Source organism: Apis cerana, linkage group LG5, assembly GCF_029169275.1.
Source record: "Apis cerana isolate GH-2021 linkage group LG5, AcerK_1.0, whole genome shotgun sequence".
Lineage (NCBI taxonomy): Eukaryota > Metazoa > Arthropoda > Insecta > Hymenoptera > Apidae > Apis > Apis cerana.
In genome coordinates, this window is record NC_083856.1 from 7,519,499 (window position 1) to 7,544,674 (window position 25,176).

At 40.0% G+C, this 25,176-nt stretch overlaps 6 protein-coding genes and 1 long non-coding RNA gene across 16 annotated transcripts in view; 5 read left to right on the top strand and 2 right to left on the bottom strand.

The window, feature by feature from the left end:
* Positions 1–5,817, bottom strand: part of LOC107997670 (protein jagged-1) — a 99,682-nt gene extending 93,865 nt beyond the window's left edge. For both annotated transcript variants that reach the window (XM_017056428.3, XM_017056427.3), the window contains exon 1: positions 5,689–5,817. The gene's annotated coding sequence lies outside the window, so the exon portion shown is untranslated. The remainder of the gene's footprint in view (positions 1–5,688) is intronic.
* Positions 5,818–5,964: 147 nt separating this feature from the next.
* Positions 5,965–10,797, top strand: LOC107997690 (uncharacterized). 8 transcript variants are annotated; one of them, XR_001766061.3, is made up of 8 exons: positions 5,965–6,045; positions 6,449–6,663; positions 7,008–7,472; positions 7,561–7,638; positions 7,705–9,719; positions 9,771–9,944; positions 10,029–10,357; positions 10,438–10,797. It is a non-coding gene; the product is annotated as an uncharacterized LOC107997690 (long non-coding RNA). The 8 variants fall into 8 exon arrangements; XR_001766060.3 differs by having other exon boundaries at positions 9,399–9,719; XR_009829691.1 differs by having other exon boundaries at positions 7,008–7,096; positions 7,178–7,472; positions 9,399–9,944.
* A 3,933-nt stretch (positions 10,798–14,730) lies between these two features.
* LOC107997569 (uncharacterized) lies at positions 14,731–16,932 on the top strand. Its single transcript, XM_017056259.3, has one exon. The coding sequence runs from the start codon at positions 16,180–16,182 to the stop codon at positions 16,930–16,932; it is 753 nt and encodes a 250-aa protein (XP_016911748.1). The 5' UTR covers positions 14,731–16,179.
* A 16-nt stretch (positions 16,933–16,948) lies between these two features.
* Positions 16,949–20,466, top strand: LOC107997601 (uncharacterized). The gene has a single exon (XM_017056299.3). The coding sequence runs from the start codon at positions 17,194–17,196 to the stop codon at positions 20,332–20,334; it is 3,141 nt and encodes a 1,046-aa protein (XP_016911788.1). The 5' UTR covers positions 16,949–17,193; the 3' UTR covers positions 20,335–20,466.
* Positions 20,467–20,573: 107 nt separating this feature from the next.
* LOC107997680 (uridine diphosphate glucose pyrophosphatase NUDT14) lies at positions 20,574–21,889 on the top strand. Its single transcript, XM_017056444.3, has 3 exons — positions 20,574–21,125; positions 21,423–21,496; positions 21,659–21,889. The coding sequence occupies exons 1-3, from the start codon at positions 20,683–20,685 to the stop codon at positions 21,814–21,816; spliced, it is 675 nt and encodes a 224-aa protein (XP_016911933.1). The 5' UTR covers positions 20,574–20,682; the 3' UTR covers positions 21,817–21,889.
* Positions 21,879–23,993, bottom strand: LOC107997679 (beclin-1-like protein). Of its 2 annotated transcripts, none has more exons than XM_017056441.3 (5): positions 23,744–23,993; positions 23,290–23,450; positions 22,736–23,148; positions 22,176–22,664; positions 21,879–22,100 (listed from the first exon to the last, which is right to left on the bottom strand). In XM_017056441.3, the coding sequence occupies exons 1-5, from the start codon at positions 23,853–23,855 to the stop codon at positions 21,983–21,985; spliced, it is 1,293 nt and encodes a 430-aa protein (XP_016911930.2). In that variant the 5' UTR covers positions 23,856–23,993; the 3' UTR covers positions 21,879–21,982. The 2 variants fall into 2 exon arrangements, with proteins under 2 accessions (XP_016911930.2, XP_016911931.2); XM_017056442.3 differs by having other exon boundaries at positions 23,740–23,898.
* Positions 23,994–25,020: 1,027 nt separating this feature from the next.
* LOC107994307 (homeobox protein homothorax) overlaps positions 25,021–25,176 on the top strand; it is a 483,716-nt gene continuing 483,560 nt past the window's right edge. The window contains exon 1 of the mRNA XM_062074850.1: positions 25,021–25,120. The gene's annotated coding sequence lies outside the window, so the exon portion shown is untranslated. The remainder of the gene's footprint in view (positions 25,121–25,176) is intronic.

Consider the following 25,176-nt stretch of genomic DNA (forward strand, 5'->3'; position numbering starts at 1 on the left):
TCGCGAGGAGAGGAGAGAGTCTCTCCTCCTTTTATTTATTTTCCAGTTTCGGGTTACCCTCCCCTGTTTGCCGTGGCCGCTCATTAATTGATCGCTAATCCGAAATGCGACAACGCACAGAGGCTCGGGCCGCTCATTACGGTAATGAACAATAAAAGAGGACCGTGCCGCGTAATGAGCCACGTCTTCTCGCCGTCCTGGCGCCCCCTCGCAAGGGTTTCGAGGCGGGGACGAGGCTGGAAGAGGGTGGAACGGGGCCACCGTTGGTAGGCGACTTCCACGTCGACCGGTTGAATAAATGAGCCGCTGATGTGGGTTCTTGCCACCGTGTCGAAGGGGAACAACAGGCGGATACGGAGTTTTCGTTACGTGGACGATTGCCAATCTGAATCGAGGACTATTCTTGAATCGTTGGACGTTTCGACTAGTCTCGGTTTCTTTGGTATTGCGTCTTTTACGATTTTATTTCGTTACCGGGATCGAAGAAAATCTTTAATTTTGCAGATACGGTAATTCATCTCGAGTTATCAATTTAATTCTAATGCTTTTAGGATGTTAATTAAAAGATCGGCCACCTAATTTTGCGCGGATGAAATTAATGCGTCACGTTCCTCTCCATCTCGCGGATATTAACGCAATTAGAAAGCATGGCGGAATCACGAGGATACGGGGAATATAGACATATAGAAGAATTCGTTGCGAGACAGTCCGTACGATTCTTAATAACCAAGTAATAATGATTTGTATGACTTATACACTTCTTATTATTAGCCAGAAATTATAGTGTATGCGCAATTATATGCATAATTTATATACACAACGATACCATTTTCGAAGCTTCACATCGACGAAGAAGAGGAGAAAGGAAGGTATTTTTACGTAACGATCCTATTATCGGATCGAGAGCGTGGCCGTGCCGGATCCATTCCTTTAATTTTCGATCGGTGATCGTTTCATATCGACCAACTCGAGACGCTATGACACATAAATACAAAAGAAAGAGTTCAAGATTCGACACAAGGGATTGACCTCCATGTCTAGAAATTACAATACTTATTTTCGAATCGAAAAATATTTTTGGAATTCTGTTTAAGAGAATAAGATCGTGGCAAAAATCTTGTGTTCCCACAATAAGAGATTACTTTAATCAGGGAGCCTGGATATCGGCTAGATTTTCTCCTCTATCTTGAAGGGGGAAGGGGGGCACCCTCGATGGACTTTTATTGCCCCGAGATCGGGAACAGATAAAACAGATTCCGAACCCTTTCTTAATCTCTCTGACCGATGATTTTGTAACGAGATCGTAGGCGTAACCGAGCCGATCGATGCCCGTAATTGTCTGGGACGCCGGAATGCCCTGGCTCCGGTTGTTGCAACTTTTCCAGATGCCGGACTTGGCATCGGATGACGAAATTGATTCAAGCGTACGATTCACTCGTTGTGAATCCTCCGCGTTACGAAACGATTTGATCGGGGATATAAAGTCCGGTGAGAAATCTCAGCAGCGATATCTGTGTCGTTGTTAAAAAACGGTGAAAAATGGGGGCAGAATTAGCAAACTCGTCGAACGCGCGGAAGTGTTTCGAAAGTCCCGTAACGTGCGCCGCGAGACGTCACAATGAGTCGAGATAAAGTACGTGAACCACGGTTTTAAAATTTTAAAAATGCTTGCTTTTAATAAATCCGCTGTTAAGATAAAAATTGTGTACAAAAATTTGTACACAACTACGTAAGCATTGGAGAATTTATATAATGGTACAGTGTATAATAAAAATGTCTTTCGTGAAATTTTATTTTCCATGAGATTCTAATTAAAATTGAAATCAGATCGAGAGATGGATAGAGAAAGAGAAAAAATTCTTTTTTTATTATTTAACCACTCGTTTCCATAGTGCGTATTACGACTCATAAACAGTTGTTAATAACCACGTTTGAAGACAATAGCAAGACACATTTCAGGGAATGCGAAATACCCACACGAAGAGAGGTCAAAATGGCGGATGGCGCAACGAATTATCAGATGCGGCTGGCCGGCTTCCGTCTTTTTAGTTTCGCGTGTTTTCCTCGCGATTAATTCCCAAGATTTAATAAATGTGTGTTGGATATAAATAGAAACTGCAGGAAATGAGATAACAACGGGAGCGGTCTTTATGAAAGTGGAAAACGTGTAAGTTACGAGTTATCCACCGATATTAACCTAACTTAATCATGTCGAGAATTTCGAATTAAGGGGATGAAGGAACGCGTCCAACAAGATCCTCGGTGAATACATATAAAATTGTGATAAAATTTCCTAACAACCATGAAGGAATGATAATGAATAGTAACCAGAGCCTGCTTATATTTTCATTTAATCGTTTCATCAAATTCATTCCTTGCATTCTTTCCAACACTCTTTATCCAACATCTTCCACGCGCGTATATCAAAATTTAACGGTGATCATAATCATCCTATTTTCTCTCATCGAACCCTGTCACTCGTTAACCCTATTACACCATGGATAGAATAAAACGATCTATACGCGAAGAAGGGTCGATAAATTCGTGTGTAATATTCAAAAGTTTAGCTTTGTGAATACTCGATACAGATAAGTGGACAGTGGATAAGTGGACAGTGACGAGACTGGCTCGTGATTCGAGCTACGTAGATATCATCTAGGATGTTAACTAAGATGGTATCTCACGATCCCTGCTGTGACGATCCTGTATTCTCTTGCCTCCCCTCGCTATTTCTTCCATCACCAAATATTTCTATTTTCATTCAAATTTCGAATTCGAAAGTATTAACGATACAACATTAAAGATGGTTGTTCACGAATTGGCAGACGGATGATAATCTACGATTTAATCTAGAATTTGGAAAGGGGTCAGCATGAAACGAACTATCGTGTAGTACCGGGGCTCGCAGATCCGACGAGAGATTGACTGATCGATGGGTGACGTGTTGGATGATATTGGAGGAAGATAAAGTTGGAATGGGAGCCTGGTCGCGTTGGTGAAACCGTTGTGGAGGACCATTTAGGGACGATGCATGATTAACGGAGGAAGATGAATCGAAGAGGATCTTCGATGTTTTAGAGAAACGAACGAGGAACAAATTCGAGATCGAGTTAAGGAAAGGATATCGATATTTATGTAGGGGAAAATCTCAATGATCAATTCTTTTGGAATTTTTGACTCGAGTTAATTTTCTGCTAATTAAATTGTAAATTTGAAAATCAATCGGAATGTGTGAAAAAAAGAAAAAAAAGGAAGTCACGCGTGATCGGATACGTTAACGAATGGAGCGTTAATGATCGTGTTTCTAAATTGTATCAATGACGAGAGTCACGATTGCGTTGCGTTCTACGGTCTCAACGGTGGTCCACGATCCCTGGAACACGTGAGACGGCGTGACACGATGAATTTGTCACGGGTTTGGGTCACGCTACGTGCTTCAGACTACTTGTTCCGTCTTTTTTCCCCCGTACCCCTAGCTGGCTACGCGCTCCTTTTCTCACCTCGACTACCCACCGTGTAAGCACGTGCGATAAATTTCTCAAATACAGTCCAGCTTTTTATTGTCCACGTGAAAAATATTAAATCGAGACTCATCCGTGAAACTGTGAGATTGGTACAAATTCTATTAAGCACAATGTGAGAAAATGTCAGTTCAGATGGCGGTTCCCTTTTAACGAATAAATTCTAAAAATCTAAAATAAATGATCGTATGTAGGATTAATTTAATCTAATGAACAAATTCTTTATTGATTCTATATTAGAATCTTGTGATAAGTGAATTCCTCAATACTCGAAGAGATTTATTCGCAATCGTTAAAACGATTCCATGTTTTACAACAGTCTTTCGTTACCGATATGTTGATCCTTCAAGTTTAACGACTTTTGAACTCTCCCAATAGTTGTATTCCTTATCGAACATAATACAAAATACTACAAATCGCGTCTTCCTTTGGGATAAATCTCTACTCGCGAAGCTAATTTACGGAAGTCGAGGACGCGCGTGTCGAGGACCGAGAGGATATTGAATATCTTACACGACACAGTTCGCACTTAATGATCCGTGGAATCACGACACGATTCCATTTCCTACTTTTGACCAGCAATTAACAGTGTGCTTCCATCGAGCAGCGTGCTCCCGCTGTGCCTTCTATTACTGGACCACTAAATTACAATCACCGATGCTAAACACGAGTCTGTCGCTATTAATTCGATATTTTAAACCATCCTCGTACGAATGGAACGAGGCTACAAAAAAACATCTCCAATTTGCTTGCGTTACATTGCCCGTGCGGGATATTCATGGTAACGATCAACCGATCGCAAAATCTTTCATCCAGAACACTTGAATTTCCGTGGGACTCGCAATTTCTTCGGACACAGTTTTTATCTGCGATGGTATTCCTAATCGCGTATAAATACCTTTACTTTTAACACATTTAATGCAGGTGAATGTACGCGTCACGAGCAAGATATGCAAAAAATGAAAAAAAGTTTTCACATATCGTTCCGTATACAAGTACAAGCATGCACAATTATTTTGAATTTTGTTGCATTTCTCATTTCGTTTTACAATTATTTTTTATCAAAAAATAATATCCGCCGATATCTGGAGATCCGCTTCGATTTTTACTACCTCGTTGAATGTGTTAATCGAGAAAGCTCAACTCGGCCGACAGTCACGTAATTATACAAAAATATCTAGAAATCGACTAATGGGAACTAAAAATTACTGGCAGAGATCGGAATTACATTCGAAACTGATTGTACGCACGAAAGAAGCGTTAAATCAAACCTGTTAAGGATGGTCACGGTTTGCGGATCGGATTGAACGGCTCGAAAATCGTTCTCCAACCTCGTCTCCTTTTTTTCGAAGCGACGTGAACGTGGACCGAACTCGTGCCAGGGGAGAATCGGGTATCACCGATCTTGAGGGCGGTCGCGAAAAACGCGTGAAAGAAGAAGAAACGATCGATGTCGGGATATCGACGACGATGGTGGGTTGGATACAAAGAGGAATCGGACGCGAGCAAGGGCATGCGCGAATCCGCGTCTAATCACGAGTTTAACGCTTTTTACGACATCCACGGATCTTCTTTCACCGTTCGAGTCGATCGTTTTCCCACAGTCAGAACACTGGTTCCAAGCTCGGCTAGAAATCATGGCGGTTCTTATCGCTTTTTCGTACGTTGCTTCTTTTTCTCAAACGTGTGTCTACGATCGTTCCAGTTTACACGATTTCGCGCCAAACCACCGAAACATTATTGCTTATCGAGATGAGAAAGAGAGAAACATGATACTAATTACTGTTCGAAAAATTTTTTCGTCCGAATGACCCGAAATTTATGGTTATCTACTCGATCGATCATATTAAGTTACATTTTATTGGCTAAAAGTTTTTTCAAGTATGAATAAATTTGAATTTTTTATACGATTAACGAATAATGGACACCATTAGATGATTAGCCATATTGTATAACGGTTCAGCCATATTGATAATTGCAATGAATTGTTCATATGATCAACTATAGTGGGCGCCATCGGATAGGTATATTACATTTAACATAGGAAAATGGGCAAATTTTAAATAAATGATCAAAAGTTTATTTCATTCGATTGAAATATAGATTTTGAACGAGTTAAAGTAATTAATATAAAGTCGGCTTTAACGTAGCATGAATAAATACTTACATGTTTTACACTCTTCAGAGATTTGCTTCGATGATGGTAGCCAATTGATGTTCTATTCGCATTGACAAGCCCATCTTGATTTAAAACTTTATTGACACGTTTCACTGATTGAATTATGTAGAGATAAACTATTGTATACAGGTAGTTTATATTATCTTCCACTTCACATCTTCTAAACCACTAATTAAAACTCAACACTAGCGTGTAATTGAAACCATTGATTCAATCGTATCACACTGAACAAGCGAGAATAGATGCAAGACGAGAATCGATTATACCGATCTATCGAACGTTGAGTGGCAAACTTCGGTTCCTTCTTGAATAGGTATACATAACCTGTCAAATATCGGACAACTGGTAATTATCTTTCTATTTTAATCGTTCAATATTATTTCAATTCATTATCGGCTAATATCGTATAATTAACTATAAGAATTTAACTATTAACTATAAAATCTACGACTGAAGTCGTTGGTATCTATATTGATGGATAAAAATCAGTTCGCGGTCGCTCGAATCAATGATCGCATTATTACCTTAGTCTATAGCAAACAATCCCTGCTTTTTCACGAAGATTTCTTTTCTTGTCCGCGTTCATTCGTGCGCATGATCGATTCCGCATCACCTCGATTTTATCGCAAACTAATGGAAACTAGCACCTAGTCGAACAAATGACCTGTTTTAGTTACGTAACCTTGATCTTGATCGTTCTGATGTTTTCGATTCGTATTTTAAATCTTATTTTCTTTCTTTCTCGAAGTTTTAGATAGGCTGATGTACGAGTTCATCGTATCGGATATACATCGACTATGAAAATAGGGACATTAAAGTTCTAGAATTTCATGAAGATCCATGGTTGTTGCAGACAACTGCGTCTAAATCGTAGGATACGGCAGCTGAAATTTTATGCGATCGCGTGATCACGCCTCCTCCACGAGTTTTCACGAGTGTTCTTGACTCGAATGCAACGGAATGGTTGGTTTCCTTATCGCTAGAATTAGAATTATTATTTCGCGCGAATTATTCCGAAGAATCTGTGTATTTTTAATCGTATACCGCGCCATATTTCGTGCCAAAATATCTTTTTTTTTTTTTAATATTCTTGAATATTCCCTTATTCATATTTAGAACATAATACAGAGAATATTAATTATAGATAAACAAAGTGTTAACATATACTTTCCAAATATCTATAAGAATAACTAAGGGAATCTTTCATTCGAAACTTTTTAATGAAACTTAATTAAATTCGCGTGTTGCACGAAAGTTGTTTCAATTAGCTTCATATGAGTGATCGATCTACTTACATTTTGTTACAGTCTGAATATATAATAATCAAAAAATGTTTCTCGTGATGGATGAGAAAGTAGAAGTGCCAAAAGCAGCGAGCTGAATCGGAAGTTAAGAAGTTAACGATTATTTTCCATGGTTCTTAAGCATTAACAAACGAGAAAAAATTCCCATACCGACCACTGTATCGTGTTTACAGGTACTGGGCCAACGTATTGTAGCCAAGTATACGTTGCAGAGGACTACGGGCAGTATAACACATAAAACGGGCGCATAAACGAGATGCTATCGGAGTTGGAGGAGGTTCCGCGTAATCTATCCAATTATCGTTCGATCAGAGCTGTATCCGTGATTGTTGGGACCCCCAGCCACCGAGAGAAACTTGACTGCGATGAAGAGCATAAGGGATATCTGTACAGAAAGTTCCTATCCAATGCTCTATTACAAACCGAATAATATCCGAGAAAAGCAAAGCAAGCGTTTTAGAAAGAAAAGTAAGTTTTCTTATTGATTAATTATCTTTGCTTTTTACACTTTTTGCTACCATGATATAACATGATATAAATCTGTATTATTTTACAGTAAAAATTACAATAAAATATTGTAAAATAACACTATAATTACCAGTAACCAACGCAAATCTTTAAAAACAATGAATAAGTAAGTACAATTCCTTACTCATTTCCTTTTCTTCAAATTCATATATCATCCACGTTGTACTTACAGATCTTGTGATTCAGCATATCCACTCGTCGCCATCCAGCTAATTATCAAGGATTTATTAGTTATCGAGCGTAGAACCACTTGCTTCTTCATCGAACTCGATTCACGGTTCGGTTTCGCAGGGTGGGGTCACCGAAGGTTGCGCAACTCGTGGCTATTGCGCGGCGGTGCTGCCTTCCACACGATTGCCACTTTAAGTGCGCCATAATGGCAGTGGGCTCGCTAAGAAGAACGCGATCTTAAGAAACGGCTCACGGTGCCTTAGTACAGGGCTCGCCGTCCGTCTCGGTTTCGCTCGCTCTCTCGTAAGGCTAGCCGTCTCGATCGCTCAGGGCCCCGCGGATGCGGATCGCCGTTGGGCCTTTCACTGGGGCCTGCGGGCTACAGGTCGCGACCTCAACGTGGTCCACTCCCTCTTCCCTTCCCGCCCCTTCGTTCTTTCTCCTCCTGTTTCTTTCGACTCCTTCGCCGCTCTCCATCCTTCTCCTTCTTCCCTACACCTCCATCCTGCCTCCTTTTCTTTTTCTCCAAACATTTTTACCTCCCTTCTCTCTTACCTTTGTGCTTTACCTAACCCGGCTCCCTTTGCCTACTCGCTCCTCTCCGTCTTCACTCCACCGCCGTCTCGTTGCCACTCTCCTCTCGTCCCCGTTGTCCAAGATATCCCGAGTCGTCTATTCTTAGTCACTCTCGTTAAGCGAACCCAACACGGTGATCAATGGGAGTTTCCAACGGCTTAACTTCATCCGGTGGATAGATGCATCTCTGGCCGGATAGATTTGGGTTATCGCCGGTCGGGATGTTCGATCGGAGGTTGACAACGTGAAAACGGGTTCCTCTCTACCTTCCTTGGGAATATAAGAGAAGACGATGCGCTCCGCTCGTGATATCGACGTAGGTTCGCGACGTTCCCGCGAGAAGAAGCGGCTTGCCCTGATTTTCGAGTCGAGCGCATACGTACATCGGCCGACTCGTGATCACGACCTCCGCGATCGGAAGAGCTTAATCATGTCCCGGGAACGTTGCATATACGGCGTATACGCGACGAGTGGTATAACTTGGTGGAGAGAGAAAAATCGTTTATTCATTTCAATGTATATATATATATATATATATGTAGGAATCAATTTTATAGTCGAGTCACTTAATTTCTCCTGACTACGATTAACCTTACGTTCTAGTTCTATTTAGTAATCGGAATTTAATCGCACGTTCATCGACCAACGCACAGAATTACGCGAATTTCTCGGCTGCCTCGGTTTTATTTACGCTTCATCACAGTTGCCTCGTTAGGAGGAACACTCGCGGCTGTAATTAACTCTAACCGCGAACCTTTGGAATTTATACCGATACGATTTTTGTCATAAATTCTGCTACTTCTTTCTAACTGTATATACATCAGGTAGATCGACGTATACCATCGATTATCATTGCTCCGTTATCGTAGCGTAACAAGCTTGAAAACGCAGGAGAATGATTCGTAGCCAGTTTTCAGACATATTTGAAAGATTCTTCAGACAATTGCTCTCAAACTGTATGTTCATTTAAGAGCAACGTTCGAAATTTGTCATAAATTGATGACAGAATATTCCGAAAGTTTTGTTGTTAATTAAAATTATAATCATATTTCTTTTTATCAATCAACAGTTATTCTCAGAAACTGTATCGGAATTAATTTAGAAAATTCTCTTTTTCAGATAGTTACCCTCAATATCGTGATAAATACTTTCAAGAAGAGCTTGCTATAATTTCACTCTCAAGTGGACACGTACCTTTCGACCGCAATTTGTTCAAATAATTCGAAAGCATCGGATATATTAATTTCACGCGGGTGAAGGGTACCCCGCGGTAATTTTCAAATTACAAGTTGGCCGCAGGCGAAGTACAGACCGTGGCCGTTCAGCCACACTGGCCTTTAAGACATTGTCTAAATAATAGTCTAATGGATAAGGTATTCCAGGGCTGGGACCAAGCCGATGGTGCCGCTTCCAAGAGTTGCTGCATTGTGGTTACGCCAGGTACAACGATAGTCTATATTCCCTTACGACTAGCTTCATTCCCCTTTAAAGTGTTTTAGAGGTTCTGGAAGTGGGTGCTCGGGCCGTTTTCTCCGGCAAACTGCCTCGTCCCTGGATCCCCGGCTTGCACTTCATTGGCCGCTCAACGGTCGTTGCTAACCCGGTTCTTGAAGATTCATCCCCGTGTGTCTCGTGCCGACGTGGCCTGAGCTCTTATGGTTCCTGGTAACGATCTTTTCCGATAGCTTACACGATTTAAACGCGAGCTGCACGTGCATACACGGTCCGGTGCGGCCGCATAATTTTCAGAACGTATTTACGCGAGGTACTCGAGTGATCATCCTCCGACGGAAGTCCTTGGATGGACGACTTCTCCGATGGAAAAAAGTGTTCGAAAGGTTAATCTCATTACGAGACCCTTGGGATCGAGATGTGGCCGGGGATCGGGAAGATTTCTCAACACGAGGAAGCTTTGATGTCGGAAGAATTGACACTGGTTATCGCCGGTGAAGCAAATAATCATCTCGACGATGCTCTTTCGAAAAGAAACATAGAAGCTATACCTATAGCGAAGAAGCGCGGTAACGACGAGTGGAGATCATAACAGTTACCTTCCAGGAATCAATTGGATCGCGATGGTAAGAAGCAAGTTGTGGTATCGAGTGACGCGAAACCGCCTAAAAGAAATTCAAATATTTTCTATTCGTCTTTCTTTCAGCTGAACAGTTATACCAATGCCATTCCCTGTCCTAGACAATCGTGCTTGACAGTTGTACAAGGATCGGCAAAGAAGCTTTCTCAACCACGATCCTTCGCCGAAAGAAATTCTGTAATTAAAAACTCTCGGGACAAGAAGAGGAACAACTTACGGAGTTCGTTCACCCGTGTATCTCGAAATGGACGAAAGTTTCACCTCGGAGTGGAAGTTGTATAAATTGTCCTTGGGATGAATGAACCGTCACGTCCGTTTTACCGATAACCATTTTTTCTGCGTTCTGACGTAAACGATTGTTACACATCCGGATTTATCTAGATTTACAAAACAGCATCATAAAATAAATTGTCAAGCTTAACACAATTCCTCCTCGAACGTTATAATATCTGTCGCACGATGTTGCTCATTAATTCTCTTAATTTTGTGGCGTAATCGAATGAGAATCTGGGAAACGTTATCCTCAGTTGGATAATGTTTCACGTGTAGCGCTTACTCTTTCTACGGTTTCTGCCTATGAATGGATTCAGAAGATGAATCGCGTAATGATATTCTTTTTTTTTTTTTTTTTAACTCTTCTTTTTATTCTCTATATTTCGCGAATGATTATCATACAATGAGATTATACGGAGATGAACGTCTGCAAATATAACGGGTTTATGACAGTGTCAAGCGGTAAATAATACGCTGTTAATTTGTGGCGGCCATCTGACGCGGGGCTTAGCGCGTTTACTTACGGTTTCCGGCGAGCAAGAAATCGCACCGTCCGATAATCATCTGCAATGTTATCTGGCTCACGATCACGGACCGTGTCCTCAGTCTGATATGGCTAAATTAGTTCTGGGAACGCGATTACCTGCTACCATGCAAATTGAAGTAACGTGGATCGTTACGCCCCTCTGGTTACGTATGCTTGCGTATGTATGTTATTTCTTTACCCGGATTCTTCTTCCCGGTTGATGTTATTTTCTTACAAATTGATTCTTAATTTTTCAACTTCAGATTTAAACGAGTATTACTTTTTACTCTCAAAAAGTTTAACATTTTACCGGTGCCAACCGATACCGATCAATTAAAAAGTCAAGTCGATCGTTACGGTAGCACGTGTCTTCTTCACGTTGTGGACAAAGGTATCGATCAATATGATGACATTGATAAACGAAATCGAAATTAGGAACGCAAAATTAATCGTCGTAATTTTTTAATAAGCTAGTAATAAGATATATGGTAGCAAGGATAACGATCATCCACCGATCGTGCAGCGAAAGGATCTCGAAGAAGAACCACCTACGGCTCCTTCATCGTGGTAAAGATACGCAGCAGAACAAATTGGGGCCCGCCGGGTTGTTTGACAAATTTCGTCTAGCACCGCGGGAGAGTGCTTTCTAATATCCTCCCGGTTGATTCTTCCTTGTTCCCCGCCATCTCCATTCCCTCTCTCGCCTTCCTCTTTGCCCTCTGTTCGAGTTGGTCCGCCGGCGGCGGCCATCCTTTAGCATTCGTTGCACGACCACTTTTCTCCCGCTCTATGAGCGGATCCGTGTGTTCCATTCGAACGTGTGCTGTCATTGTGTGCACGTAAGAATCTGCATGCGCACGTATACGTATACGAAGATGGAGGGAACGCTGGTACTGGAGCGTGCAATGCACACTAGCACGATAGGTGGTAGGACCCGGAGGATGAGGCCTTCCTTGGCTCTGAAGAAGGTACCGCTATCGCCCTCTGACCTCTCGAGCCGAGCGAACGAGGCCTCCTTCCACAGGCACCGGTAATTTTGCCTTCGGCCCCGGCTTCCTGGTGCTACCCAGATCTAGATCATCGAAAATCGAAGACGAGGGTCTCCCCGGTTTCGCGAGAAGAGAGAGCCTCGCGCTCTTCACGCTGAGGACGAGCGTACCGGATCGATCTAACCGGCGAGACTCCCTCGAGGAGTTTGCACGCGATATTCCGATCGCCAGAGATCCACAGAGTAGATAGTCTGCTTCTGTTGTCTTGTATTCTTTTCTCCCCTTTCCCTCTCTTGTCTCTCTCGAAATAACTCGGAAAAGAGTTCTATTAAGCCCCTTCTCGCGGTGGTCGAAAGAAGAAAGAAAAATTTAACGATTAACAAGATAAAAAAATATTCTCCGAGCCGATTTTCACACGAATTCAAAGACGTGACATAAATTGGGTATATCTATGACACCGATCACCCATAACATTTCATCGCTATCTCGTATCTCTCTTATTCGTAGATGCAAACGCTCGGATAAAACGCTCGGAATCAATTCAACGACGCCACGCGTGGAAAGTAAAACGTCCATCGGATTTTAATGGGGTGGACACGGTATGAATGGAGGTTTTACCTGGAAAACGGAAATCGAACGATAGAAGCAGGAGGTGATTCGAAGACTTTTCCCCGTGGGAATGGAGCATTTACGAAGTGGCGTGGAGCAGAAGCACTCGCATTCCGAGGTAAATAGCGAGCGAGCCGGCCGGTGCAACAAAAACATCGGACGTTAGGCGAATTCGAGATGAGAAACCGTTCCTTTCGAGAGAGAATTATTCAAATTGCCGATGAACCCGCCAGTTGGAACAGTGTTCCACGGCGAGCACTGTAACAAGTACGTAGAAGCGGCGGGCTGTTCGCGCGCGCGCGCAGCTACTCGAGAACAACTCGAAACGAGGAGCTCTGCAGGAAATAATGTCGTGGGATTGTTTCGCGCGCTATCAAGGTTTCACCGGCTCGTTTCGAGGCCACACGTCCCTCTGGATGTTGAATAAATGAACGTGCCTTGGAATATCGCGGAGGAAACGATGCTTTGACGGATCGTAAATCGGATAAACGTATGTGAACAGGTATTTAAACGGAAATGCTCGTGACCGTTAAGGACCAAGTCGAAATGAAACAAGGGAAAGTTGCGTATGCCATGTTGAGAAATTTAAATAAATAACTTGATAAAATAACTTTTTTTAACAGCGTAGACGGTGTATTCAGATATATCTACTAGACGCTTTATAGAAATGAAAGATCGTTATAGATGGTAATTCATCACGGTCGAATCACGTTTCCGATTCAGAACGTAGAAATGTTTCGAAAAAAAAAATTTTTTTTTGAAAACTATAATTATCGAAAAGATCATTCAGATTGAACGACGTGAAATTGGTAACGCAATGTTATATTACTCCAAATATCGGTTGATGATATTCGTAAGATTATTAAACGAAGAAGAATTTTCGCAGAATATTCGGGTCGAAGAGCTCGGAGAGAGACTGGAGGATGATGTTGACTCATTCACGTGTACACGGTGATCGCGGATCGGCTCGATGACTAATCCCGATCCGGACAAGGGTAACCACTTTCAAGCAATACCGAAATAACGGTCATCGGCGGGAAGGCAAATTAACCTGGCCGACTTCGACCGGCCGCTACCGTGGAAAAAATCGGAAATCACAATGGTCGATCCTTAAACGGTCGCGCGGCATTTAATTTCACTCGGCCCTCGTCGTTTTCACCGTATAATTCCGATCGTCGATACCGACGAGCCGCGAACAAAGAGAGGATCTTGGATAAATAACAGGCGTGCTCGTCCTCCGGTTTCCGCCACCATTTAACGGGAGTTAATACTGTAACAAGGACAACGATTGCGCGTAATTTCTTTATTCCGTCTACGTCCGGTGTGCGTGCACGGTGAGAAATTTAAATCGAAACGTTGAAGGAACGATCTGTAATTATTCCAATTTTATAGATTTTATTGAAAAGATTCGTATATTTTGTAACAGTTGGATCGTGTTATCGAGCTACTTTCCGAGATCGTATCTCATTTAAGATTACGAGGTGAAAAAATGGCCGTCTTGTGCAATCTTGAACAAGACTTTATCATCCTGTATTATCGAAGCGATTTTATAAAATTCGTTTTTTACCTCGCCAATTAACTGGAATTTATATATCTTCCGAATATAATCCTTTTCTTAACGCGTACACATCGATATTAAAAATAAATGGCGTTTAAGAAAGCCGTACCGATACTCGAACCCGAAATAAGAACTTTAACTTTCCCGTTCTAAAAGGGCAGCAAGGGAATTAATAACCGCGATCGCGCGTAGAACGTAATTAAAAGCGAAGAATATATCGGATAACGAATTTTCGGCTTAACGAGCCTCCTCTCGGGGCTAAATACGATCAAATTAGCGTCCACCCGGTTTATTTATTTCCGGTCGTCCGGATCCCGTACGCGCGGATTCCCAGGCGAAGGTGGGGCAAGAAATGGCTCCGAGTCTCGTCCGGAAAGTGATGATCGTCGGCTCGGGTCGCACGATTAAGGACGCCATTCCACTCGTCTCCGCCGGAGAGAAGAGAGAATCTTCAAAAACGGCCACGGCCGAGTGTCATCGCTGCCAGGTAGAAGATAAAATCGGCCAATCTACGCGAAACCTTGCTCCCCTCTTCTATTCCTCTCTGTTTCGAAAGGTGAACCGATAAAAGGCGGTTTATACGAGCACGTTACGGCGAAGAAAAGGGCGGCGACGAAAAAGAAGGCGAGGAGGATGGTGATCCCGAAACGGCGGACCAAACGAACGGGAACGAAAGAGACGGCCGTTCGTTTTAATCGCTAATCGCCAATTACCTGGGCGCCCCAAACCCCACAAGCATTTTAACGAGCCGCCGTGTCGCCCGGCCCGGAATTTTACTCTTCTGGACGCTCGGCTTCCAAGTCGTCTCTTCCCTCAACTTCTCTCCCTTTAACCTGTTCCCCTTCCACCGCCTCTCTTTCCTCCGTTACGATTCGAGCCTCTAACGTGCGTGCGTGCGTGCGTGTGTATGCGCGCGCGTACCAATTAGCGCATACTTGGACGCGCGCGCGGTGTGTTCGAGCGTGGGCTAAACGGTGGCCGGTTTCGGGGGAGAAATCGCGGAATTGTTTCCAAGGCTCACTTGTGAAGACGCTCGAACGGGAATTATCGGTGTTCCTGGATGGCTGGAGGTCGTGCTGGGGCGCAGACAATGAGCCCTGCTCGCTAATAGGAGGCGATTAGTCACGGACCGACTAAGAATGGAGGTAAAGGTGAAGAGAAGCTACCTGAGATTATATCCCCCCGGTGTTTCGGATAAATGACACCCGGGTAGCGGGATTATCGCGCGGGATAGCGGGGAAAAAAGGGACGGGTCGAGGGGTTTCCTTGGGATTTTCGTAACGGTTCTGGCAGGATGTTTACGGCGCCAAGATTAAGCGTACACCACTGTGGGAGCTAAGTAATAACTGGCAATGGAATTAGAGACGCTGCACGGTCGCGTATATACGCGGATGGATGATGCCGTGTACGTGACTGTGCCGTGGACGAGATTTTTACCCGGTGGATCGATGACGGGAATATCTATAAACACGGAACCGAGATACAGGAAGAGAATCTTTGGTGTTTGGATTCCCATTCGAGGAATTCGTCGTAACGAATTATTATATCCCGTGGATGCCCGTCGGGGATATCGGCGAATCTGTGAGAATCCGGGGGAACGGAGATAAAATTGATAAGGTTAAATTAACTAAAGTTGTCAATTATTGTGCAATTATCGTGCTCGCGTGATTCGATTGTTACACACTCGATCTGTCACTTTCCATTGGTAAACCGAACCTCTCTCTAAAAATTCCGAGTAATTTTCCACATCGAGTATTTCCCTTCTCACCGATCAACCACCACTTCAACCACTTTCCCACTCCTCCCACAAATCTCAATAGCACTTCACCGAACTACTATCGATTTTATTCGAGATGTCCTGCTTCGGTGGTCGCAACGAGCAGATCTACATAATCGAAATACTGATCCACAAGTTGACACTGACGAAGAGCAAGATCAAAGATCTCGGCGATTATCCGATAGCGGTGAAGGTTCAGTTTCTCGACTTCTCGGTGTTCGAAATCACGAGGGACGAGTTTTATTCGGTGAAACCACCGCCGCCGACCGAGGACGGCATCTTCTATTTCATGGTGGGCAGAAGTTGCCTGTTTATAAAACAACCGAAGGATCTGGTAACGGAATTGCAATCGCAGAATATAAAGGTCGGCGTGTTTCGCGTCGGAGACTCGTACCCCATGGCCGAGACCGAGATAACGTTGCCCGGCTGCATGTGCGACCAAGTGGCGATGGCCCTGAACGATCCCCAGAATCTGCCGAAACCGTTTATGGTGAAAGGTAGTTTCAATCTGTTGGATCCTGGCGAGAATCCGTCGGGAACTTTGGAGATGGAAATGCGACTGTCGTGTTTGGGCCGATCGATCATGACCCACTACGAGCTTCACCCCAAATTCTTCACGTTCAGGAATAACGGGCAGGAAAGGGAGTTCTGTGTCAGGCGTCTGCTTCCGCCCAGTTATTATCCGGAAGGCGAGGCCAAGGAGGTCACGGAATTTCTGGAGAAAACCACGGTGGACGAGATGAAGGGAAAGGTGAAGGAAGAACCGACGAAGAAAAAGAAGGAAAGGAAGGGGAAGGGGAGGGGGAGGGGGAGGGGACGCGGCAGATGATTCGCGGTTTCATCATGGAAATAGAAAATGATCATCCGGTATAGGAGTTCTGTTAATACAGGTTACCATGGTGATCATAAAAGACACATTAAATTAAACGATTGACGTGGTTAGGTTCGTACATTTATTGGCCGTAAAACGATTACAAAATTAATGGCGCGTTACGGGTAAAAATCTTACCAAAAGTTCCCGCTTTTTTTGCGGTTTACGATTTTTCTTTCTAAATTCTTGTGCAACACTGGCGGGACAAAAAAACGTAAAATGGCTCAGAAAAGGAGAACCGTGAAATCCAAGGGAGAACAGCTTTACATGCTCGAGATATTGATCGATAAAGTGACTTTAAATCCTCAAGTACCGGATATCAATGTTGAAAATTTAATCGTTCACGTAAGATTCATCGATTTGCCGGAATGTGAGATAAGCGTCCCACAAGTTAATGATAGTCAGAATAATGAAAAATCAATCGTAAACTCTAAATATGGAAAATCGTGTTTATTTTCCAAAACGCCCAGCTGCCTTATCAGGGCTTTGAGATGGTCACCGCTATACATGGATGTGTATCACAAAGATGTCAATTGCCCGCAGAAGAGTGATTTTTTGGGAACGACGAAAATATCTTTGCCCCCCTGTATGTGTAAACAAATTGCAGATAATCAAAAGAAATCCAACGATTCGTCTAAGCCGTGCGTGGTAAAAGATACCTTCGATCTGATCGATTATAGCGGGAAAGAATCTGGTAGCATAACCGTAATTCTAAAATTATCATGCTTCGGAAGCTCCATCGTCGAACAATTTTCTCTCGCTGGGAAATCCTTTATGCTGGAGGATTCGCCGTTACAAAAGTTTCTGTGTCCGTATATTTATCCAGAAAGTTTAAAGGATGAAGAAGACCCGAAAGACGAAGATCCGCACAAACCGATACTGAAACGACCAGACTCACCTCTGCGCATCCCGATCGAGGATCCCGCGTTCAAGACTCTGACCATGGCCGAAAAGCTCAACGATCCCAAGTATCGAGAATTGATATACAAAGCTTATCCGGACGAGCCGACGTGCTGTTGCCAGCCCAAAGATCGTTCCAAGCATCCTATGATATGCCCTTCGGGCTGCACTTATCCTTGCTGCATAAAATTGAGAAATCCTGACATATTGTTCAACGAAGAGAAGAAACGCGAGGATCCGTTGATCGATACTTACTGCGTGAACAACAGCCTGTCCGCTTTGTACAAATTAAAGCAGCTGGAATCTTCCTACAACATGAAAATTCCCAACATAGAATCTACCAAGGAAAATCGATTTAACACTTATTGCATGAACGCTTTACACTTTCCGATCGAACAAAATCACACGTGTTGTAATCCGACTAGGCTGAAAGGTGGTGGAGACGTAGAGCAGATATATCTCGATCCGACTAGCCTTAGATGGAACAATTACGACAACGACTACGGTTTGTACGGCGAAAAAAATAATGAAATTCGATTGGAAGGAGGTGGGGGTGAGGATAAAGATATGAGCAGTTGCAGCTGTTCCGGTTCGCCTGTTTCGGTACCGCTGCGAAAATCATTGTCCAAGGATAACGACGTGGTGGCCATTTTCGACGCTTGCGTGCCTCGTCCGACAACGACCGGGGCGACACCTACTTGCATTTGTCCTGGAAAAGATACCAAGTGGCCTAGAGGAGCCGCCAAGTGTATGAAATCGCCTTGCATGGGGATAGATTGTTTGATCAGGGCATTCAAAGATGCTCAAGATTTCGTGGATTCTATTGGAAAAGTGCCAGGATTGCCAGGACTCGGCTTAATGGATCCATCCGAGAGCCCGTATTTCGGCAGAGACATCGACAAAGATTATATGCCCGTACAGGAACGGCCGGCACCAAAGAAGAAGGGTATACAAGCAACACCGACAACACCGACAGCTCCTACTTGTACGGCACCGTGTAGCATTCCAGGCAAACCCCCCGAAGATATTCGTGCTCATCTCGCCTCTTACACGCCTACGGCTCCCCGACCAGTCACTGTGTCGCCACGGTTGGGAATCGTCCGCGAGGCAATACCTGTTTTACCGGAGGGAGGTTTAACAGTCGCACCTACATTCAAACACAGGAAGAAGGAGGACAAGAAAGAGGAGAAATCAGAGAAACAGAAGGAGATCGAAGCCACGTCGTCTGCTGTGATTGAAGCGGAGGTGGGTCCTTGCGGTGAACCGAGATGCAAATCGAGGAGAAAAAAGCCTGCGGATAATACTAGCGTGATCTTGAGTAGCACTCATGTCTCCGCCAAGGTGCGGACGGACAAAAAGCGTAGCCCTGCCTCGAAATCTAAGCATAAATCGAAGAAAGAGGTTAAATACGCTTCTTTGAAACGTTTCGGAAAATCCAAGTATGAGACGTCCGACGTTCAAAAAGACATGTCGCTTATAACTAGTCGTCAACAAGTAGGCGGTGGTAAAACGATGGGTCGTGATAAAAGAGGAAAAGTCTTGGGGCCCGGTGGAGATCGCACCGTTGCCCCGCATTCGTCGATTCCGATTAGCAGACGAGTAACGCGTTACGTTTACTTCGTTGGCGATTTTTATCCTGGTATCAATTTTGGCCACAGAGATTGTATCGATATACCTATGAGAGTTCCCGCTAACATGGGTTGGTTGTGGAACACGATGGCCACGGCGGGAAAATTGAAACCGCGAATCGGTTGGAGACCGGGCGCTATTGGTCGTTATTTGTACGAAATGTTGCAAGATGCGAAAGAGCTTACCATGGAAGAACTGGAGTATGAGAAAGGAAAACCGGAGCTCGAGGAAAAAGAGCGTGTAAAACCTAAGGGAAAGATTGATCGTGGAAGGATCGATCGTGGAAAGATCGAACGTGGAAAGATCGATCGAAAAGGAGTAAAAATAATGGAACGAGCGAGATCTTTACCTTCGCGGCAAAAGAGCCCTATGAGACGACCCAGAACAGGAAGAACTATAAGTTATCAATCGATGCAGAAACAAACGAAGATGGAAGGAGAAGAAGAAGGACCAGAAGCTCCACCGACTTTGCATATCCATAGGAAAGATGGCACTTATTACGTAACGATGTATCCTATTAAACAAGAAACGAGTACTGAGCCAACTTTGTCTACACCGATGAAACCGCTTCAATTTAAGATCGTAAAGAACAAAGACGATGATACAGATGCGACTAGTTCGACGGCATCCGATATGGAGATCGAATTCTCTCCTCCCGCGGCGGTTACCAGGTATCGCAAAAAACCTGATGTCGTTCATGTTGATACTCAAGTTCGTCAACAGGAAATTATAGATGCGTTTAAAGCGGAAGAGTTTAAGAAAAAGAGCAGAAGAGGTGTGAGAAGGGAAAAAAAATTAAAGAAAGAGTCTAAGACTTTTGTTAAAAAATAAAGACACCGAATAGAATACTTGGAATCAGGAAAATTATAATACAATTGCTATATGATTTCGATATAAAACATTAAAATATTAATAGAAATATTAATAGAAATATTGATATCATTTGATAACACAGATTTTTTAAAATATTAATAGAAATATTGATATCATTTGATAACATATAGTGAAATGATTTTTGAATAAACATAATTTCTGATACATATTTGAGACTGCGCGTTTCGATTTAGTGTTGAGCGCGGCATCTACATGTATTTGTTGCGCATGTCCATCGAAACGTTACCGACTGGAGTTAAACTATTGAATCGAGTGAAATATCAAAGGTTTTACAGTACGTAAAAAATGGATATCAAGACACAAGAAAAGCAAAATGAAAGTATAAGAAAAAAAATGCTCGATGTGCAAGAATTGCGTATAGCAAAATGTCCGTCAAATTCACCATGGATCAGACCGGTTAGGATATATTATAAACAAAATGGCGAACATAAAGATTGGGATGTGGTAAAAGCACATGATGGTGTCAATATAATTATTTTCAACGTCAGCCGAAAAAAACTCGTATTTGTTCGTCAATATCGTCCAGCATATTTTTATACATTTATACCGGAGAAATATGGCTCGGTAGATCTTAAACAATATCCACCATCATTGGGTTTAACCTTGGAACTTTGCGCCGGTATCGTGGATAAGAACAAACCACTTGTCGAGATTGCAAAAGATGAATTACGAGAAGAATGCGGATATGAAGCACCATCGGAAGCCTTTAAATATATCATTACTTGCAGGTGTGTCAATGGCAAACTAATAATTTATTAAAATACTAAAATAAAGTATTATTACGTTATACATTAAAAAGTTGTTTAATGTTTTTTCTTATGATATTAAATGAAATAATGAGTGAAATGTTAGTGAATAGTGTAGTTTGCAAGTGCATGTGTCATCTTGTTTTTTTTAAATTATATGTGTTTTTTCTCTTTCTGCTTCTATTCCTCTGTAAAATGTGTCTTACTAAAAAAGATAAGAATAAATATATTTATAATTTATCATGTTTAGTTATTTATTTTGTTATGGATTGATTGTAGGTATGTTTCCACTTTGGTCTGCAAGCAGACACTTTTCTATGTGGAAGTTACAGATGAAATGCATACTCACCCTGGTAAGCTAATATTATAAATATAAATTTTTAAGATTGTTTCACGATTAAAATAATATATTTCATAAAAGATGATATAGTTCTAAATAAATTCATAATATTCAACAAAATATTTTCAAAGAAATTTTGTTTCTTGTCCTCGAGTAATAATTCCTCAAATTAAAGGAGGGGGTTCTGCAGCTGAAGGAGAACTGATCGAAATAGTGGAATTAAGCATTCCAGAAGTAAAAGAATACATCAATTCTGAAGAAGTACAAAGTCCACCATGTTTACTATATGGTATAAGCTGGTTTTTAGCTAATAAATCTGAATATTGTTCTTAATAACTTTTAATATCTTTTAAACTTGTTCAAATTAAACATTGATCATATTTTAAATAAAAGCATTATCCTTTAACTGATTTATTTACAAATAATGTGTATGTACATAAGAGAATGTAAAAGAGATGATTAAGACAAGAAGGATGAATCTCTATAAACTAGCATAAAATTAATGTTCAGTCTCATCTTTTGTAAATTGGGAGCTAACCCAAGCAAGACCCCATTTTAAATTAGTTAACAAAAATTTCAATGCTTTAGTCCATTGCTCTTCTGAATTAAATTGAATTCTAAAACAGGAAATATATATTATGTGTATTTAAAGATTAATAAATAATTAATAAATAATTAACAATTATAATTACTTAATAGAATAAGAATTTCCTGTTGCAGAATCTTCTATTTTTCCACGATCCATTCTATATGGAAGACAGAATCCACTGTCTCCTTTTTCTACCTGTTCCTTGAATTGTTGTAAACAATCAAGAAATGCTACCATTGCTGCATCAAACTTTGTATCCCATAAAAATTTGAATCCTCCACTTCCGTACAATGGAAGTTCTCTGTGCTGATCTAAAGCTTCGATATAACTATGATTACCAAATGGCACTAGACGAAAACGTTTAAATGTGAGATTCATTTTTCTAGCAAGGGCTGTTAACAATAAAGTTGTTTGTCCCCAAGCAGCATTTATTTCACTCCAATCTACTGGTGCACTTGGTAATCTGCCTAACCGGAATGAATTTATAGTTCCAAAATGTCCTGAATGCCATATATGAAATGTAGCATTGAAAACGTTTGTTTTCTTCAATCTTTCTAGTTGTGAAGCAGCATAAGCCAATTGACATTCCAAACTAATTAAATAATTACTATTAATGAAAATGAATAATAAAGAATATAAATTAATACAACATGTTATTATTACCTACGGTATTCATCTTCTGCCAATATGAGATCTCTTTTGTGTTTTGAATATTCCTTCCAATATCTTTCTTCTTCGCTTTGTAATCTTTCCCTTTCTCTTTCTTGTTGAGCTATAGCATTTCTAGTTGCAATTTCTTCTTTTCTCAATGCCTCTAATTCACTTATCATTCTTTCTTCTTCTGATTTCACATCTTGCAATTCTTTGGTAAGAGTTTCCATTTCTATATCTTCATGACCTTGATGTTGTTGTTCTATCTCTAATTTCTTTAAATATTCATTATAATCTGACCATTCTCCTTCAGTCATTCTTAATTGTTGATCCATTAGTAATAAAAGACTATCTGTACATTCATCACAGAGTGGATGATCAGCAGAACTACTGCTACTGAGAATATCAAACAATGTTGCCCGTACCTTAAATAAAAAAAGCACATTGATATTTTATATAAATTAATAAATAAAAAACTATATAAATAATAATAATAATGATAATGAATATATAAATAAATAAATATATAATAAGTGCAAAAATGAACAAATATATATGTATAATACCTTTAAATGATGACTCAAACTTTCTGTTTCCCCAGAATCACCAACTAACATGAATCCATTAGTTCCATTTGCAGATTCAGTTAATTTAAATGGAGGTACTAAATGTTCCATACTTCCAGTTTGAGGCTCTAATTCACCCATCACTTGTTGTTGGATGGGAACTATTATTATTATAATTTATATTATGAATTTTTATATAAAATATATTATAAAACATAATTTATATAAATCCGTAGAATAGAATAATTATTATATATATATCTATATATATATATCGTAAAAATACGTTTTTAAAATATAAATAAATTATGGGTTATCAAAAACTCACAGAATGATATAATTAAAAAATATAATTAAGAGAAAAAGATATTACTTTCATTTTACTTTTTAAATTTAAATTTAAATAAGTAACGAATCTCATAAAATTGTATATTTCGAAATAGAAATTACCTACGTGAAAGTTCAGCTAAAGTATGTTCTCCCAGATGATAAAAACTTGGATCTAATCTGAGAGGTTGTAGACATCGTTGACACGCAAAACTTACATTACTCTTTATATCAACCATTTTAATTTATGGCGATTAAAAAACAATTTCAACCACCAATGAACTAGTACGCCACACTATTTATAAATACGTATTTGACGCTAGGAAGACAGGGTCAGCTGATTTTATTTCTATGATGCTCCGCAAGAAGGCGCAGTTAGTTTACTTATGGCGTCTTTTTTTATTACACATTACAATTATGCTTAATTTATACGATTCAATATTTATAATTAAAATATAAGCAAAAAAAAAAAAAAAATGTTAAGAAGAATTATGAATTAAAAATTATAATAAATAAAGATATTTAATTCATATAATTTAAATACTATATATATTATAATATAGTACTATAGTGTGTTAAAAAAAATTCTGTAATAAATTAATTTTTAAAGATAAAATAAGTAAAATTAATGTTTACTATAATTTTTAATATTTAATATTATTATAATAAAAAAAAACTACAATAAAATTTAATAAATTTCATAAAATATATTTTAAAAATATTTTTCACCAACCAAGTTGGCCAACATGTTCAATTAAAATTACCCTAAAAACCAATAGAATTTTCAACCAAGTAATTGAGGCTAAAGAAGATGATGAATAATATTTTTTTCAATTTCTAAAATTATAAAAAATAAACATAAATTTTCATTTTATTATGTTTTTTGAATTAATTTTGATTTAATTTGACTATTTAATTTGATTAGATTGTAGCATATATCATAAGAAATATAGATATATCATAAAGAAATATTTTGATTTGTTTTTTAAGATCGAATAATATTTTATAATATCTTATATATTGAAAAAAAATTTTAAGGTTTTTTAATAAAGAAAAACAATTATTTTATTTCTTTCTATTCTATTTCTTGTCTATAATTTGAATAAGAATAAAAGATTAGCGCCATCTCTTGAATTATTTTAGAAAGACATTTTAGAATAAAATAATCGTATTAGGCAAAAAATAATTATTTTATTATATAAAGTATATTTATTATAAATTAAATTATAAATTATAAATTATAAAAATAAAAAAGATAAATAAAAAAAATTAAGAAAATATATATATTTTCTTTAAATTCTTTAAATTAATTTATCATAGTTACAACAGATGGCAGCACAAGTTTTCTTGTTAAGTGCTACACTCTAGTGGCGTTATTAATAAACTTTTAGTCATGGTTCGTTGTTTGTCGCGCGCTCAAAAAAAATTTCGTTCGTTCTTTTACAGTGTTAAAGTGTTATAAATTATAATTCAATCTTTATTATACATCAACAGAAAGTAATAGGTAATCACAATAATTATTTTTCTGTTATTATTTTTTAAATACAATATTTTATAATG